The 17,468-nt window shown below is 32.5% G+C and overlaps 3 protein-coding genes across 5 annotated transcripts in view; 1 reads left to right on the top strand and 2 right to left on the bottom strand.

The window, feature by feature from the left end:
• LOC108911280 (uncharacterized protein CG43867) overlaps positions 1-17,468 on the bottom strand; it is a 375,733-nt gene that overhangs the window by 85,651 nt on the left and 272,614 nt on the right. The window lies entirely within an intron of this gene.
• On the bottom strand, positions 4,037-8,575 carry LOC108911285 (probable cytochrome P450 6a23). The gene is made up of 5 exons (XM_018716185.1): positions 8,491-8,575; positions 6,996-7,421; positions 5,454-6,158; positions 5,064-5,315; positions 4,037-4,806 (listed from the first exon to the last, which is right to left on the bottom strand). The coding sequence occupies exons 2-5, from the start codon at positions 7,408-7,410 to the stop codon at positions 4,643-4,645; spliced, it is 1,536 nt and encodes a 511-aa protein (XP_018571701.1). The 5' UTR covers positions 7,411-7,421; positions 8,491-8,575; the 3' UTR covers positions 4,037-4,642.
• LOC108911289 (lysosomal acid phosphatase) lies at positions 10,833-17,311 on the top strand. Its single transcript, XM_018716192.1, has 4 exons — positions 10,833-11,014; positions 11,863-11,964; positions 16,334-16,841; positions 16,913-17,311. Exons 1-4 carry the CDS (start codon positions 10,922-10,924, stop codon positions 17,269-17,271), a joined length of 1,062 nt encoding a protein of 353 aa, XP_018571708.1. The 5' UTR covers positions 10,833-10,921; the 3' UTR covers positions 17,272-17,311.

Below are 17,468 nucleotides of genomic sequence, written 5' to 3'. Positions count from 1 at the left end.
GAACTGACTTCCTGTTCTGCTTTTCCCAGCAAAAATTCAACTCTCGTAAGACGGCCCATAATTTGCCTCCACTGATTTTTGGCAAATCGTTGTCCTCTGAAAGTTTACTTAAAATTTTGTTTAGCGTTGGTATTTCTTTTTTAAAATAAAATAAGTGTACGAAATATTACCACGCCCATGGCCGGTTCTTATCCCGGGGTTTTATTACTCTCTTTCATTTCCAAACAGACTATAATAGTAATGGATTCTGAGACTTGGGATATTACTCTAGCCAATCCAACAGTAAAAATTACCGAATTAGAAACTTTATTTTTTGACTTTTGACCAGCTTTTTGGGATTCTGCCCCACTGTGCGCCGCCAGGACAGGTCTAACAGTTGCAAGGACAAAAAAACAGACGCGGGATGCAACAGGGTTCCAGGAAAAGGTCCACGTCAAATTGGCGCCAAGGACCAGATACTTGAGAGCGACTCCACACCACGAAGATTCTTCAGCGAACGCTCGTCACGACAACACTTCTTTTCCACTAACTTTGTTTTCAATAAAAATACTTTTATTTTTACCGTTGAGAGAGAGTTTTATTTTGCTGCACACCGAAAGCAACCTCAAAATTTTTTAGCTTCGATAGTCTTTGAGTAATCATAAGAAAATCAACGAAAAATAAAATTGCAACTATAACTATATAAATCGGCTGTTAAAGCGAGTAGCGGCAACAACTAGAATTTATCTACTTAATTTGCAAATTGCTTCATGTACCTGTTTAGATTATTTAACTTTGCCAAGTCTAAAAGCCTTTCAAAGTAAATAGTTTCAAGATCTTGGTTCTCTACACAATAAAAAGTATTATTTCTGCAGTTTCAATTTCCTCGTCTAACAACACACTTCCTTTGCCGTGCTATTTTATAAGAAATGTTATTCTTATTCGCGTTAAAGCGAACTACAAAGACCGACTGGAAATATAATGCATACATTTAAAATTTAAAGCTTTACAAAATACCATTCCTTCGCTGCAGCAACCCTCTATTTTATTTTAGGATTGTTTCTAAAAAATTCATCGTTTCAACAATTTTCCTACGTACCTTTGAAGGCAGGAAACAGTAGCGAAAACAGGAACTTTTCATGTTTTACTGCCCTAGGGGAACACATCAATATATTTAATACACCTGTTAAACTTCGTTAAGCTGCAGGAGGAAGCCAAACGGAATTTATAATAACTTACAACAAAGCCGCTGGTGCAGGTAGCTGCTCATTTACTCGATAACGAGGTTAGTTTTTCACCTACTCGCCGAATAAATTAAATAATATAAGATCACAGGGCTCCTGCTTATAACACTTGAAAGCTCCGTTCATGATAGAGGTTTAAGTAAATTAACGGCCTGTTGCTGCGTTAATTTAATGAAGGTGAATATTCAGGAGGAACAAGATTTGAAGTTCGGTATCGAATACTGCAGTGCGTGGTGGTGGCGGGTAGTGTACAGGGTCATTAATTTTAGGAGAAAAAAGTTTGAACATTATTTGTTTTATTTTTTATGAGGAAGCCATCGACGTACTCAGCTTTTCTACAAATCGCACAGTTTTCCGATATAAACATAAAGATAGGTTTTTTAAATAAAACACCCTATACTTGACCATCCCGTTGATTAGCATTTTTTTACCTTTTCAGCCATATATAATAATAGATACTTTTTATTTGCCTAAATAAATAAAAATACAAATAATGTATAGGTATTTTTCCAGTTGACCATGTGATTTATTTAGTTGTTTAATATTGACAGTTAATTTATTTTTGACTGATTGAATGACTTCCTCATAAAAAATAGAACAAATAGTGTTAAAACTTTTTTCTTCTAAATTGAATGATAACGCACGCCAAAAAAATCTTGCTTCAAATGTACAACATTTGATTTTAAGGTATCGCACGTTTATACATATATATGGTGTTTTGGGACACCCGTCCTTCTGGGATTTGATTAAGGAGACTAAAACGAATTAAAAATCAAGAGTGAAAAATTTTCCGATTGTTTTCCGTTGTTGAGTTATTCAAAAAATTAAAAAAGTGAAAATCCATTTTTTTTCTCAAAACTGAGGTATGTGCTTACGGGAACCAAGACATATAATTTATAACCAATAGTAGGGAAGTACAGTTTTCGATTGTCGGTTGTACCTGAGTATAAGGAATTATTTTAACCTGAAAAGGATAGACAAAAACATTTTAATAATAAAACATAAACTAAAACCACAATGTGCTTAAATAATAGAAATTGTTTTTACAAAAGGTGTTCAAATAAGTTGCCTTCTATTTCAAGACAAAGATTATCACGATTCAACAATGAAGCATGAACACTTTGTAGCATCTCTTGGTCTATTAACGCGGCAGCAGCGTATATACGGACTATAAATCTTTTCTTTTAAATAACCCCAAAAGAAAAATCTAGGGGATTCAGATCTGGTAATCTAGGAAGCCATGGTCCACCTCTTCCAATCCATTTGTTTCGAAAGTTTTGATTTAGATAACTAAATTTTATATTCGTATAATGTGATGGAGATCCATCATTTTGAAACCAATAATTTAGTCTAACTGCTAACGGAACGCCATCCAGCAATGGCATTTGTTAGCTTTCATTTAAAAACATACAGCTACAGCAAATACAGCTTTGAACTACATAAATATTTAATCACCCAGTCCAAATGTTTATTTTTAGTTTTTTGAATAACTCAACAAAGAAAAACAATCGGAAAATTTTCCACTTTTGATTTTCTATTTGTTTTTGTCCCCCTAATCAAAACCCATAAGGACGGGCGTCACTTTTGAGACACAGTGTTTAGTTACTCACAAGATGTGTATACATACACAGAGCGTAAGTGCTTGCTCCATCTATTGTGCTACTTCCCACCTACGCCATTCTGTGACCTACAATTTTCTTTCCAGAAAATATAAGTTTGATTATATTATGCTACATTTGTCTCGAATAATTCCTACATTAATACTAAATTTTAAGTATATATACATTTTAAGGAACTGGTAGTTTTGAAACAAATATTTCCAAATTATAAAAAATTTGAATTAAACTATATATATTTACAAATAATATAAATTCTAAGAAAAATATATACATTTGAATAGAATAAAACAACATTTACGGCAAATAATTCCATTTAAAACTATATATGCAGTGGGCAATTTTTCAAAAAAACCCTGTATATCTAAAACTAGTCAAGTTAGAAAAGATCTTTTGGTGCCAGCGAAGTAAATTCAAAAGAAGAGGACGGGACATCGATATCAGATTTTTGTATCTATCATCGATTTCGCTGTACCCTATAAAACTCTCGAAAATCAACTACCCTGTTACAGTACGTACCAGTTAACATGTAACAAATGGAAAAAAAATCTTCAAAATGCAGCAATAATCAACGGTTCTTCAGATGATGTGAATAATATAGTATGGTAATATAGAAAAAAAACATCAGTGGGATTCCTGAAAACAAGGAAAATGAGACATATCTCTATCATTCTTATGTACAAGGATCTTTACGTTAAGAAAACGCTATTAATACCGTCTCAACATCTCATGGAAAATCCGATCGGTCTCTCCCATAATGAGCTGCAGAAAGGATGTACTCCAAGGTTTAGATCCATTTTATTCAACGGTTTGTCATTAATCATTAATATCGATTTAGATGATTTAGTTGACAATGTCAACGCCAATGCTTCCGGAGCTATTGGGGAATGTGACACTTAATAATTTAATTTATTTAAAAAAATTAAGTACTTACTTTTATAACATTTATTTATATCATAATTTTATAATTTCTACATAATAATAAATCAATATGTCTACTATTATTGGGAATATAAAGTTTACATTTAAAATAAATCTAAAAAATTTATTATTTTATATTTAAGTTTAAATATGTGGTTAATATTAAGGAAAAGAAATTATGTAGGTACCTATACAAGTTTCAATTACTTCAAATATCTAATAGATATCTGGATTGAAAAGTTTATGTGATACTAGCTCAACCAGTAATGTTCGATACTTGCCTGTAACGTCATATTCTAACAATTTATTCGTCTTATTTTCTTAGGTCATTGTAAGGTTCTCGCCCGAAAAATTAAGTAAAATATTTTATTATATTTTTGTCCAAAATTACTTTTAGACAGAATATTTATTATTCTCATTTTTAACAATTTTTTCTCATTTGAAAATGTAATAAAATTTAAGGAGCCTTTGCGCCAAAAGCAGCTTAAAAATATGAATTGAATTTTAAACAATGTCAACTTAAATGCACTATGTGAAGTAGGTTAAACAAGAGAAGTAAATAATAAATATACATATTTGAGCTTGGTAAATTTCATCAGAATATCTAAGTTACGATAATAATTGTAATTTTATTAACCGTATTCACATTTTATCACGGTGCGCATTTTCTCGACTCTAAGGTTTCTTTAACTTTTTATGCATATTTTATTAGGTTTCAAAAAGCGCGTAGACAATATTTTAAAAATAGATATCTATTTCTAGCTTCAGGTAATAAACCCTAACTCAGCGGAAATAAATTTGATCCATATTGTATGATTGTCATATTTTATATGTGTTAAATTGTTTGCAATTGTAATGTGTAAAATATGTATAATGAAACTATTAAACCCTAGTGACATTCACCCACATGTTCCCCTTGGGGGAGAGGATGAGAGATTTAGTGTCAAATTTTAGTGGATATATTGTTTTTTCATTTAGGGTGATCTTGAAATTCTTGACGATCTTGGCCAGTCCCACTAGAGATTGCATCCGTCCAAATCTTGATCCTAAAATATATAATAGTCTCAGTAAAGCAGCAAATAGATCAATCAAGAATTTGTAACATTTTTTTGTGAAAGTGTGGGTGAAATATAATCTACAAAATATGTTATAAACATGCTCTGTACTTACTGACAGAGAGCGGCCTACTAATCTCTAGGTACTATGACTAGCGTCGCAGAGTAGTTATCTTCGATAGTATTATTATTTTTTTTTAGGGAACCTAACCTTACCTAAAATAATAGTGGGTAAATCAACGTGTTACCTATGCAGATTCTTGGTCCTTCTCCAAATGGAACATGTGTGTAAGGCGGCCTCTTAGCTTTATTTTCTTCGTTAAACCGTTCGGGATCGAACACTTCTGGATTGGGGTAATATTCTGGATCATAGTGAATCCCCATTATGGGAATAGAGAAATGGGTTCCAGCTTCTATAGTTATATCTGTTCCAGGTATAGTATAATCTTTAGTACACACCCGTGGAATTGCAGATACTGGAGGATATTTTCTAAGAGTTTCTACAAAGATTAATGAAACATTTACAAGAACTTTGCAACCGGATTAAAGAAAAGTTATAGTACTTAGTATGCTATTTTCTATTCAACTAGAGATATTTGAATAAGGGAAAATAATGAACTGAACACTATTATACTAACCATTAAAGACTTTATCTAAGTAGGTCATTTCATTCATAGCTTCATATGTGAATTTATTATCATATTTTTTTAGAACTTCATTTACTTCTTTTCTAACTTTATCCTGAATGTCTTGATTCACTGCCAACTCATATATCGCAAACGTCATAGTCGTCGAAGATGTTTCAAAACCTGCTAAGAAAAATAAGTAACACTGGGCAGCAACCTCGTTGAACGTCAAATAAGTACCACCCTCAGCTTTCTGACCATCAGGGGTGAACGAATCATCATCATCAGTGATTTTTCCTTTATTTTTTAACTGGAGCAGCAAATGCAAGAAGTCTTTCCTTACTATTTTATTCTTCTCTCTATATTCAATATTCTCTCTTATAACGTTCTTTAGAAAATTCTCCAGCTCCTTTGTAGTTATGCGCAGTCCTAATGCTACCAAGATACTTTTGGGGAACAAAGCTATTAAAGTATATTTGAACATTTTAAGACGATCGTAAGCAAAAACTTTTTGTCCAACCTTTCTGAACTCTGCTTCTGGATCTATGAGACTGTTACATTTAATTCCAAACGCTGCAGATCCTATGATGTCAGTGGTGTAACGTGCCGCCACTTCCTTGATGTCCAAGGCTTCGTTATTTTTTATGTATTGATCGAGTAAGTGCTCTAAGCCATCGCTACATTCCACAAATATTGGGAACATCATTTTCATTTTTCCTGAAAGAACATAAATACATAAATAATTAACTAATAAGATAAGAAAAGCAGACGATTAAAGGCCAATTCCCACATAGCAGCGCCGCAGCAGCGCGGCGCGTCGCTGCAAATGCTGCTCCAAAAAATATCCATATTTTTAAATGGAACAGTTCCCACATAAGCAGCACAGCGCGGCAGCAGCGCAGCGCGTCAAAATTCAACGCCTCTGAGAGCGTTGCTTGCTGCTCTGACCTTCGTCGCGCTGCCAAGTGGACATTAGGAAGCAGCAAACACTGCTGTGTCTTCGGCAAATCTTGATACATATCGCTCACTATTTGGCTGTGGGAGAGGTACCAGACGTTTCGTGGTGGCTGTTGGACTTTGTAATCACTAATTATATGTAGTTAGTAAATGCAGGTAGTTTGATTTTGTTAGAGTATTATAAAATTACTGACAAAACTCTACGTTTCTAAGTAGGATTAAAGCAATATTAATAAATTATATATCTAGGATATCACTAAACGAGGAACTCGACATTTTGAAAATAAAATACGTTCGTTCTATTAGATAGTCGGAACACTACTCCTAAAATATTAACCGCTGCGCTGGTGCTGCACTGCTAAGTGGGAATGCCTACCAAGTTTTTGCATCGCAGCGACGCTATGAAGCGCTGCTGCCGCGCTGCTGCGGCGCTGCTATGTGCGAATTGGCCTTAAATTTGTGGGATTGAGGAGTTGCGGAAATAGTTGTGTCTTGACCTGACTGTTCCATAAACCGATAAAATTCCTATACGATGCATCAAAATTTGATTAACTATGTATTGTTACTTAGTGTAGAAAACAAAATCACTTTTCTTACCAGATGTAAAAGTAGGTGACAGCTTAGCACGCAGGTTCCTCCACTTACTACCCTCCAAGTTGAAAAGATGTCCTGATAAAGGTTCACCTTCCTCATTGAGGTATGTTCCATGATTCATGAAGTGTTCAAAGTCCTTTTGAAAGATGCGCTTTATAATTTGATTGTCAACAGGAAAATATGTTGGCCAGATGAACTTATACCCTCCAGCGTGCCTTAGTCCTTTCTCTTTAATCCTCCTATATGTTCGAATAACCAGTTCATCTCGACTCACTTCCTCTTTTGGCCACGTTTCAGGCTCTGGTTCTAAGATTGGCAGTCCTTTTCTCTGCCAATACGTTTTGCACCATTTGTAGTACAAGTACCCTACAAGCCAGATGGTAATTATGATCGTAGCCAAATTGAAAATCGTGTCCATATTTTTCTCTCCTAAAAATGAATCTGTTATTTGCGATTTATTAGTCAGCCAGAGTTAGTAGCTTCAAAAAAATGTGACTAATTTTATTGCCAAGTAAATCCAGGAAAAAGTACGAATTCGTATACAAATGTTGTCAATCTGAATATGATTGCATACTTTTCCGATATATGTACAAAGTCGAAGGCACCTGCGTTATAGTCAAAGTACTTCATGAACATTTTTATTAAATATAAAAATATTCTAAAATACGTGCTTTCCTGTAGGTGACAACTATAATCCAATTGAAGCTTATAATTAAAATATCGGATGACAAAACGAAATAAATCGAGATCATTTGTGATAACTGAAACGAAACAAATGCATGTCATTGTTTAGAAAATATGTTGTATGTCGTCCAAAATTTTGAACGATATCGTATTTTTTTTTCATATTCGAATGGTATAGGTTGTGTGCAAGTAGTAGGAGTGCATCAGTTTTGTAAAATGCCTCAATTTGTTAAAAAAATTTTAATTTGCCAAATGCAGATGCAAATGAATGCATTTTTAATGTGAGTTGGTTTGCTTACTTGTATTTATGAACTGTTTAAAATATGGAATATAAAACGGTACGGGAAAGTTACTTTCCCGGCTACTGGCATCTGATGGTGGCTTAGCCACGAATTAATCTATTAGAATGCTATATTTTGGGATCTGAAATTGCATCGAAAATAATACCGAATTTACTTTCAATATATAGTTTATTTTAAAATTACGTATCAACTAAAAATAGTTGTTTTGCACGTTCTTTATCTTATTATTTAAGGTTGCATATCATTCAGTCATATTTGCCTTTTTATTAGTCGGTGATAAGTTTTATGCTACTCACTTCATTGTAGCGGATTCACCAGTAATTGTTATTTGTGAATATGATTTTTACCGAATAATTTTTTAAGTTACGTTTTTATAAATTTGGTTTCTGCAGCTTACCGGTTTCTAAAATATTGAATCATCGCTGTATGCTTTAATTAGAGTTGTTTACAGTTTTATAACATTTTAAATTCTGTTTTATTAATTTTGTTACAATTATTATTAATACACTTACCTCGAGAATTATATAAAAAACTAATATTTTTAGTTAGATGGAATCAGCACTGATTACAATCATATACAAATGGTACCGTTACAGCTGTGCTGACTATTTATTCCTATCTTTATCTAACGAGATAACTGTTTTATTTACTTTGCGATTTTATGATAACTGATTCAATACGCCATAAATATTGTTTACGTGATGACTGAGCCAAAAATTAAAAAAAAATCCTACAACATCGGCCCATATAATTTTTTTTAAATATAAAAGTAACAGAGTCAAATGTCAAATGACTCAAATGTTATGTTAACCATTACTTCGACTTGATAATGAACTTTGAATGTTATTTGAAAGCATCATGGCATTCCTTAAGTAATTTTAGTTAAAAAAAAGTAAAAAGTCAAAAAGATCAATACTTATGCATCCAATAAAATCTCATATTGAGAAATACATAAATACGAGCATATCCCTGTAGATAGTGTAATATACTGACTTTTCGAAAAATTTTCTTCATCCGTTTTCAAAACATATATTTTTTACTCAAACGCCAAATATGACGAGTTTAAAATTTAATAATTATCTTACTTGTTTCTGAGGATTCTCGGACTGATCAAAATTTAAAGAGACATTAGAGACATATTTATTTTCATTATCGTATCTTCACAATAATAATAATAGTCTCTATAATTGTTTGGTTTTGTTTTATTGTTTTTATGTGGTTTCTTTTTAATAGTCTGATAGTTCTCTCAACCGTGCTCACAAATTTTTGATTTTTCGTATTCTTTCTTGTTTATATAATTTTAATGCCGAAAATGTAATTCTTTGAATTTCGATCGGTATTTTTTGGTCACGAAACGTTTTGTTCGTTTTTATCAGTATAGCCGTGACGGTCGCATTGTACCAGGTAAGGTTTTACAATGGACCAGTTTCCAGTGTCGTGCAGAAGTATATTTTTAAATGCCCTTTTTGATTTTACAAACTTGTATTTATAAGAGTCTCATGTATAGCCAGAATTTTTTTTAAATAAGTCCTGAATCACCCTGTATATTTTAATTTCTGCCTTATTGTTAACTTGGTATTAAATTATTTACACCTTAGCGTATAGTGCAGGCGCTCACTACTTGTATTTATCTTAATATTATATTTTTTTTTTGTTTTTTGTGATTTTAATTTTTGCCCTGGTTAATCCATATTTTCTTTATTGGAGATAATACCCTCAATAAAAATATTTGTATTTATACCGTATTATTTCTTTTAATTAACCTCGTTTGGTATATTTGGGGGTTAATCAACGTCGGTGTTCGTTGAGGTAAATATACCTGGCGCTCAAAACAATCTCTATACAATGAACCTCACCTTTTCCACTCAATACTTGGGGAGGGGGGGGGGGGCGAATATTTAATAATTTAAACATATATTAAGGTGGACATATCCCAGGCCGAGAAATAGTCAAATTTCTGGCGTTTTTAGGTACTGAAATCTTGAAAAGTAAAACGTGTAGAACAAAAGTAAGCACAAAAATTAAATCCTTTATTCATTGTTACTATTTAAATTTACTCAAATCAAATAATAACTAAAAAAGCGTTTGCAAAACATGCGTTTGATGTTATTCTAACCCCACATTTTAAGAATTATTTTCACGTACTGATAAATAAAAGTAAACAATTTTATATGTAGGACAAAGCAAGTAAATGTTATAAGAATATTTACATGTGGAGTTATATCTAAAAAAGTTAGTATTATCGTAGATTTCAGTACCTAAAACCTTGATGGTTTCATCGTTTTTTGCACCTGTTTATTCGTTTTACTGCGGCGTCTTTGAAAATACCCAGATGGCATGACATAACATTCCTATTATTTGTTAAGCTTTAGACTTTAAATTATTCCGTTATTAAATGTTTGAAATGATTTGTCTTTGTGGAAAACACAATTTAAAGAATATGACGCCCTTAATATAAGCTTTCTGGATGATTCTGAACGAGTTTTATCCATGAAAATATTTGATAATCTGAACACAAGCACCTTCATTTTGCGAGAAAATTTAGTGCCACAGTTTGAAAGAGCACACTATAATCAACAGGAGTATCACTGAATGTGTCAGATGATAACGTAATAAAATAATCTAAACCGCAAATGCCTAGGTACCTACTTATCAAGCAACAATAGTAATAAGAATTATAGTGAGTTGTTCCACTGTTTACCTCGACAGAACCTGTAGGAAAAACAATATTAAACTTTGGTAATGTAAATCGTAATTATAATTGCTATCACGTTAAGTAGCATTTAAATGTCAATTTTAAAAGTGTTTTGCTTATCAAAAATATTCAAGTACCGTCAGTAGATTTATCTATCAATTTTTTCTAGTAATAAACCTGGCTATTACTTATTCTTATTACACATTTAAAATTTAGCAAGAAATTTTATTTCTTATTGCAGCAAAAATATGGAAAATAAATATTTAATAATTTTAGTAAATTTAATATTTATAGTGAGTGGTGCCGCTTCTGAAGAGGATACGCTCTTATCGGTGGTGCAGGTAATATATCATTCCTTTTATGATTAAATATAAAAAATTATTTTAATTAAACATTAATTACATAATTTGTCAGCAGTCATGATTAAATTCATGCCTATTGAAGAAAATATTCTCAAAAGTTCAGGAGAGCAACCTTAAAACATAAAAATAGTTTTACATAAGTGTATCTTTCAACATATTCTAGATATGGGAAAATGATAGATTCTCAAGAATATTTACATTTTTTGTGATGGGGCCACACTTACGTCTAATGCCGTTAATTTATCATCGTCGTCATTAATGGCGTTAGACGTTAGGCGATAATGCTGGGGCCACACTAACGCCTAATGCCGTTAATTATCGCACTATCTTGCATTAAACGCAGGTGTAACCACAACTTATCCGCTAATTTATCATCGTCATTATTAATGGCATAAGACGTTAGGCGATAACACATATTTTTTTTACACATGAAAGCGATTTGCGCGTCATTGATGTGGCTACACTAGCATTGGCTATTGCAACGCATTAAAGCTTCGGGAATGGTTTAATACTGTTGTATAAAAATGGAGGGGTCCAACGAAAAAGTAATAGAGTTTTTAGAAGTGTTTCAAAGGGATCCTAGACAAAAAGCATAACATAATAATTGACACTCATATATGTAATACAACTGTAAAACGGCCTCAATATCCGTGATGAAATTATTTTATCAAATTACGCGTTATTTGTTGAGTAGATACAAGTGTAGCTATTCACTTTGCCGCGTAATCTATTATTTTTAACGCAATAATCATCGCGATAATGGACGCTACACTTTAACGTAAGCATTATACCAATAAGCAACAGCTACAAAGCTAATTAATTTTCAGGCATTTAGACATGGTGAAAGAACTCCTGTTCTGTTCTACCTTACAGATCCTTACAAGGACAGTTCTTATTGGGATGGTTTGAGTACTGGCCAACTTACGAACGTAAGTACCTACTTATATTTTCAAGTGTGATATGTAGATAAATCTTTTTGTCATATATGCTTAATTTTCAAAAAATGAAGTTTTGTTAGCATAAAGGGTACCAAAGAAAACACTATAGAGGGTGTCTCACCATAACTCAATAGATGGATATCTGGGAAACCGCTGGAAGAGTTTTTTTGAAATTGTGACTGTGTGATACAGGCCGTGAGGCCTAGCAAGCTAAAATATTTTCAAGATCATTTTCAAGGTACTTCCGGTTATAGTGGAAGTCGATACAACTTTCTTATTTTAAATTGAACCCCCTATATATTATTGCATTTTTGGAAAGAGTATTTATTTTTAAGTTGAAGACATATATCACTCTCCCTACTTAGGGTTGACCGTTTTCGAGATATTTTGATTTTTAGGCAAACATTGACAAATGCAGACTATCATTTTTTGTGCAAATTGGACATTTTGTGGAAGAAGGCCCAATTAATCGCAAATTTTTCAGTTTTTATACAAGGTGGTCAAAAAAAATTATCGATATGAAGTTCAGAAAATGTGGAAAACTCGAAATTTTTAAAAGGAAACCCCAAATTTTTCTAATGTATTTGCATTATAAACTAAAATTGAGAGTTTGTTAAAGTTTCCATATACCTAAACCCAGTGGTTTTCATTTTATTTCTGAATAAACATTTCCCTTTTCCTAAAATGGTGTTTCCATTTGTTTCGCACATTTTGGGTTGGCCTTGACAGGTAAGTAACAATTAACATGACAACTGTCACAGGTTTATTCATTTCTGTGAAGAAAACCTAAATGGTAAACAGGTATTTTTTTGAGTATTTTTTTAATTTCAGACCAATTTTTTGTGGGTGAGCGCTACTTAAATATTTTACAATATTTTGAAAATAACTATTTACAAAATTTACCTTTCGATAATTACAGATAAGTATTTTATCAACATGTTACCTTGTTTGCAAAAACTGTTTGATGATCAGTGGATTGCCAGCAAGGGACCGTTTTTATGGCCGCCTCACTCACCAGATTTATCTGCGCTGGATTATTTTATTTGGGGGATAATAAAAAATAGTGTGTATTATAGTACTACAGTCACAACAAAGGAAAATTGTATGCATAGAATAAGGCAAGCACTTGAGCATCTATCACCGGATTCTATTAGAGCAGCGATCCACAAGGAAATAATCCGAAGGTGTGAAAAATGTTTAGAAGTTGAAGACATTTTGAACATTTATTAACATAAATTTGACAATTAAAAACCTGTAACAGTTGTCATGTTGATTGTTACTTACCTGTCACGGCTAACCTAAAATGTGCGAAACAAACGGAAACACCATTTTAAGAAAAGGAAAATGTTTTATTCGTAAATAAAATGAAAACAAAAATTTTTATATCATATCCGATAAACTAGGTTTTTGTCTACAAAATGTCCAATTTGCACAAAAAAATAAACCTATGTTTCGGGAAAACTAAATCTTGCTAAAAATTAAAATATATCGGAAACGGTCAATCCTAAGTATGGAGTGTGCTGTATGTTTTCAACTTAAAAATAAATACTCTTTTCAAAAATGCAATACTATATAGGGGGTTCCATTTAAAATAAGAAAGTTGGTATCGACTTACCGGAAGCACGACGACCTTGAAAATATTTTAGCTTGGTACCACAATCCTTCGAGCGGTTTTCAGGTATCCATCGATGCAGTTCGGGGTGAGACACCCTGTGTAGGACAAAAAAATGTTTTATCTACTTTATCACGGTCCCTTGAAAAAATATTTGTTTAATTAAACAAAGCAAACAAACAAATATAACTTACAATTTTTGACACAATTAGCATAAAAAGAACGACAGTTAAAATAAGTTCATCTTTAAAAAATAATAATAAAAAACAATATTTTAGTGCCACCATGCATTGCCATCCAAACCAAAGGTTTATGCAAAATTTCAGCTCAATCGGTTGGGGATAACTGTTTTAAAATTGTAGTAATAATAAAGGAAAATAACAAGATTTATTGAAAATATGAATGAGACAATTTCTTCAATTTGTTTACAGGAAAGCTGATAACATATTCTACTGAATATTTTTAGAAAATATAAATTGTGAGAAGGGAATGATATTTTGGCAGCAGATAAAACGAATAAAACTCAAATACTCCACATATATTATTTGTTTAAGATAAATAATAGATAAGCCGCTAAACTTTAGAAGCACTTTTCGCATGTCACTGAACACCTGAAGATATAATTAAATAAATATCCATGTCAGGACTTACCGATATCTAATTGCGTAAAGCTCGTTGAAACAATAAAAATAACTACGTTTTCAACAATTTTAATTACTGCTATGAATTTATCAGCTTGTTTACAGCTTCCTCTTATCTTTTATCGTGCTTAATTTTAATTAAATCTAAAGCACTAATTCCTAAAACATGACGTCTTTCCTTGAAATTTCCAATTATGTGAAGTATTCACTTTTGTTTCGACTGAAACGCACCATCATCGTCATAAAACTATTCTTAGTAATTACTGATAATATCAATGAGGACTGATTAAATAGAGCTTACTTTATTTATCATCATGCTTTGAATTTTAAAGCTGAACAAAAACTATTACGCAGAAAGTTAGAAATGTGCATACTTAATTATAATAAAAATTATTAACATACAGGGTGTTAATTAAGTATGTACAATATTCAAAAAGTTCATATAAACATTCATTTTTAAATCCAGTGACGTCCCGAACGGTACCTTAACGAATATTTTTGACAAAAAAAATGTACGCCACTGACTTTTTGTAATTTTTATATATTTTTTTTTTGAATAAAGTAACTAAAAATACAACTTTTTTTGTTTCTTGAATGTATTTCGTATCTTGATTAATTTTTAGAGAAAAAAAATAAAATCCACTTGCATATCCCTAGACCACACAAGAAACAATATTAAAATTATTTGTTAAGGTACCGCTCGGGACGTCACTGGACAAATCTAATCAAGCTAGGGTTAAATTAACCACTTAACACTACAAATAACACTGCCAAATTACAACAACATTGGGTAAAGGGTGTTTAAGAAATTTAAGGAACAGCATTTTTTTTACAAAAGTTTAACACCCTGTATCTTGAAAACGAAGCATCTGCGGACCAATGTTTATATGAACTTTTTGTCTTAAAATCACTCAAATAATCGTCGGTTAAATTTATTGTACATACTTAATTAACACCCTGTATAATAATATATAACATAATTAGAAAAGGAAACGTGAGGACTGAGGAATATGTATATGTATCAAAAACCGTTGGTTGAAGCAATGGTGTCATGCACTATCGTGAGAGTTTGTTAGAAAATTATCTCTTTTGGGTCTCATCAAAACATTAATTTTTTTTATTCATATCTAGCCAACAGACGTTTGAAGCGCTGCGGCTTTAGTTTTGTTAAGATCCTATCAACCTCAGAAGATCCTCAGGGTTCTACATTGATACTCTTTACAGTTTAGTTTAGTTTGATGGGCTAATAGCTGTTTTACATTGACAATTTATTGATCAACTAATTCATGAAGTCGCTTCATCAAGAAATTGGACAAGTGTAACGCATCAAATCCGCTGTCAAATAACTTGAATGAATTTATTCATCAAGTTCTTGACGAATTAGAGCATGTTCTAATTTTCGTCAATTTCTTCGTGAAGTTCGGAAGTACCAACCCAACAGATTTCCAGTCTCAGATCAGTAATGAGGTTATGTTATTGGAATATGTAAATAATTGTGTGGCGTCGTACTAGTTTTGCATTGTTTTTACTGATTTGTTACTTACAAACACTAATATTTATATAATATGTGTCAAAACGGTACCGTTGTTGCTTCTTTGATTCGTTGGTAGAACTGATTCATGCGTCAAGAAACTTTATAAAGTCTGTAGCAATGTAAAACCACACTGTTTACCAATAAATTCGTGAATTAATTCATGAAGAACTTATTCATCAATAAGTTGTCAATGTAAAACAGCTATAAGGCCCTCTATACACATCCGGCAAAGTAAGATGCAGTACCATTACGTAGACGGAGTTGTACGTTACCTTGATGGATGTGCATAGTACAACTGCAAAGCTGAAGTATTGTAGCGACCTTTGTATTGATCTAAAAATTTTTTCAACAGCGTTGAGACTTTAAACACAGATTATACATAGTTTTACTTTACGATAAAGGTGTTAAACCATATAATTAACAATTAAACTAACTAGTATAAACCTACGGAATTCTTTTGCCTCGCAAAACACGTCTTTTGTACTTCGTAATGAACTTCTTCCAACATATTTACATTTTAAACACATTAGCACACCTAACGTCGTTACAAACTATTGACATAATCTGTTTCAGTATGGAAAGATACAGCTGATGGAACTGGGAAAATATTTTCGAGACAGATATGACGGCTTCGTGTCCTCAAGTTATTCAGAAGACGAAATCTACGTAAGGACAGTAAGCGGTAAGCGGAACCTTCTCTCCGCTGAAGCATTTTTAGCAGGACTCTACCCCGACGAAGAGGTTGACATGAAAGTACACCAAGCGCCCATCGCCGTCGTAGGTAATTTGCAGGATTGCCTGCGTTACGATATTGAATGGTTGGAGTTGGAAGCCACTAATGAATACTTTAAGAAAATCAATGAGGATAACAGTGAAGATTATAAGTACATTAGAGAAAATAGTTTGTTCCCAGTATATGGCCTCGAGACTGCTTACGGCATTTGGGATACTTTACATATCGAAAAGAGATTTAACTATACTCTACCAGAGTGGACAGATAGTGTGTTTCCAGAAAAACTTACAAAGATGTCGGATATATATGCACAGTCGTTGTGTTACGACGAGAATCTACAAAAGCTTGGTAAGCAAAGTTTGTTTTTCTTCATTGATTTTGACCTACCTAAGTGTTACTAATTTCGTTTTAACTTTTAGGTGCAGGTGGTTTTATTAACGCATTGATAGACCATTTCGATTCCATCCTGACGAGTGACCCTTCGCAGAAAATACAGCTCTATAGCGTGCACGACACCAACATTGCTTGCTTCCTGAACGCATTTGATGCCTTCAGTGAACCTCACATTCCGGACTTTGCTAGTAGCTTGATATTTGAACTGAGGCAAGACAGCAAGGGCAGTTATGTTAACAGCTATTATAAACCTGCAAACGAGGCGGTCCCAATAAATTTGAGGGGTTGCGCCTTTGATTGTAGGATTGAAGATTTCAGAACTTTATTTAGTAACATTAAGCTCAGTGAAATAGAGTGGGTTGAAAAGTGTTACACACCACTGTAAAAATAGCTTTACAGACATAATAAATGAGAGTATTTCTTAACTAATTGTCTTATTTTGTGAAATATTTCCTTTATAAAAATATTCCAGAAATTATTTAAAAAATAATAACCATTTAAGACGTAAAGATAATATTTTACATTACGTTATCCGAGTACAAAACGTTTTTAAGTCTACTGTTCAGAACATTAAGAGCCACT

The sequence above is a fragment of the Anoplophora glabripennis genome, unplaced genomic scaffold, assembly GCF_000390285.2.
Source record: "Anoplophora glabripennis isolate ALB-LARVAE unplaced genomic scaffold, Agla_2.0 scaffold304, whole genome shotgun sequence".
In the NCBI taxonomy this organism is placed as follows: domain Eukaryota; kingdom Metazoa; phylum Arthropoda; class Insecta; order Coleoptera; family Cerambycidae; genus Anoplophora; species Anoplophora glabripennis.
Note: the sequence above shows the minus strand (reverse complement) of the source record. Positions and strands in the feature narration are given on the sequence as shown.

Coding starts and splice junctions, on each gene's coding strand:
- LOC108911285 (XM_018716185.1), bottom strand. CDS start 7,410: ATGGACACGATTTTCAATTTGGCTACGATCATAATTACCATCTGGCTT. Junction 6,159..6,995: donor GTCACCTACTTTTACATCTG/GTAAGAAAAGTG, acceptor ATGTTCTTTCAG/GAAAAATGAAAATGATGTTC. Junction 4,807..5,063: donor AGGACCAAGAATCTGCATAG/GTAACACGTTGA, acceptor TATATATTTTAG/GATCAAGATTTGGACGGATG.
- LOC108911289 (XM_018716192.1), top strand. CDS start 10,922: ATGGAAAATAAATATTTAATAATTTTAGTAAATTTAATATTTATAGTG. Junction 11,965..16,333: donor GTACTGGCCAACTTACGAAC/GTAAGTACCTAC, acceptor AATCTGTTTCAG/TATGGAAAGATACAGCTGAT. Junction 16,842..16,912: donor CGAGAATCTACAAAAGCTTG/GTAAGCAAAGTT, acceptor TTTAACTTTTAG/GTGCAGGTGGTTTTATTAAC.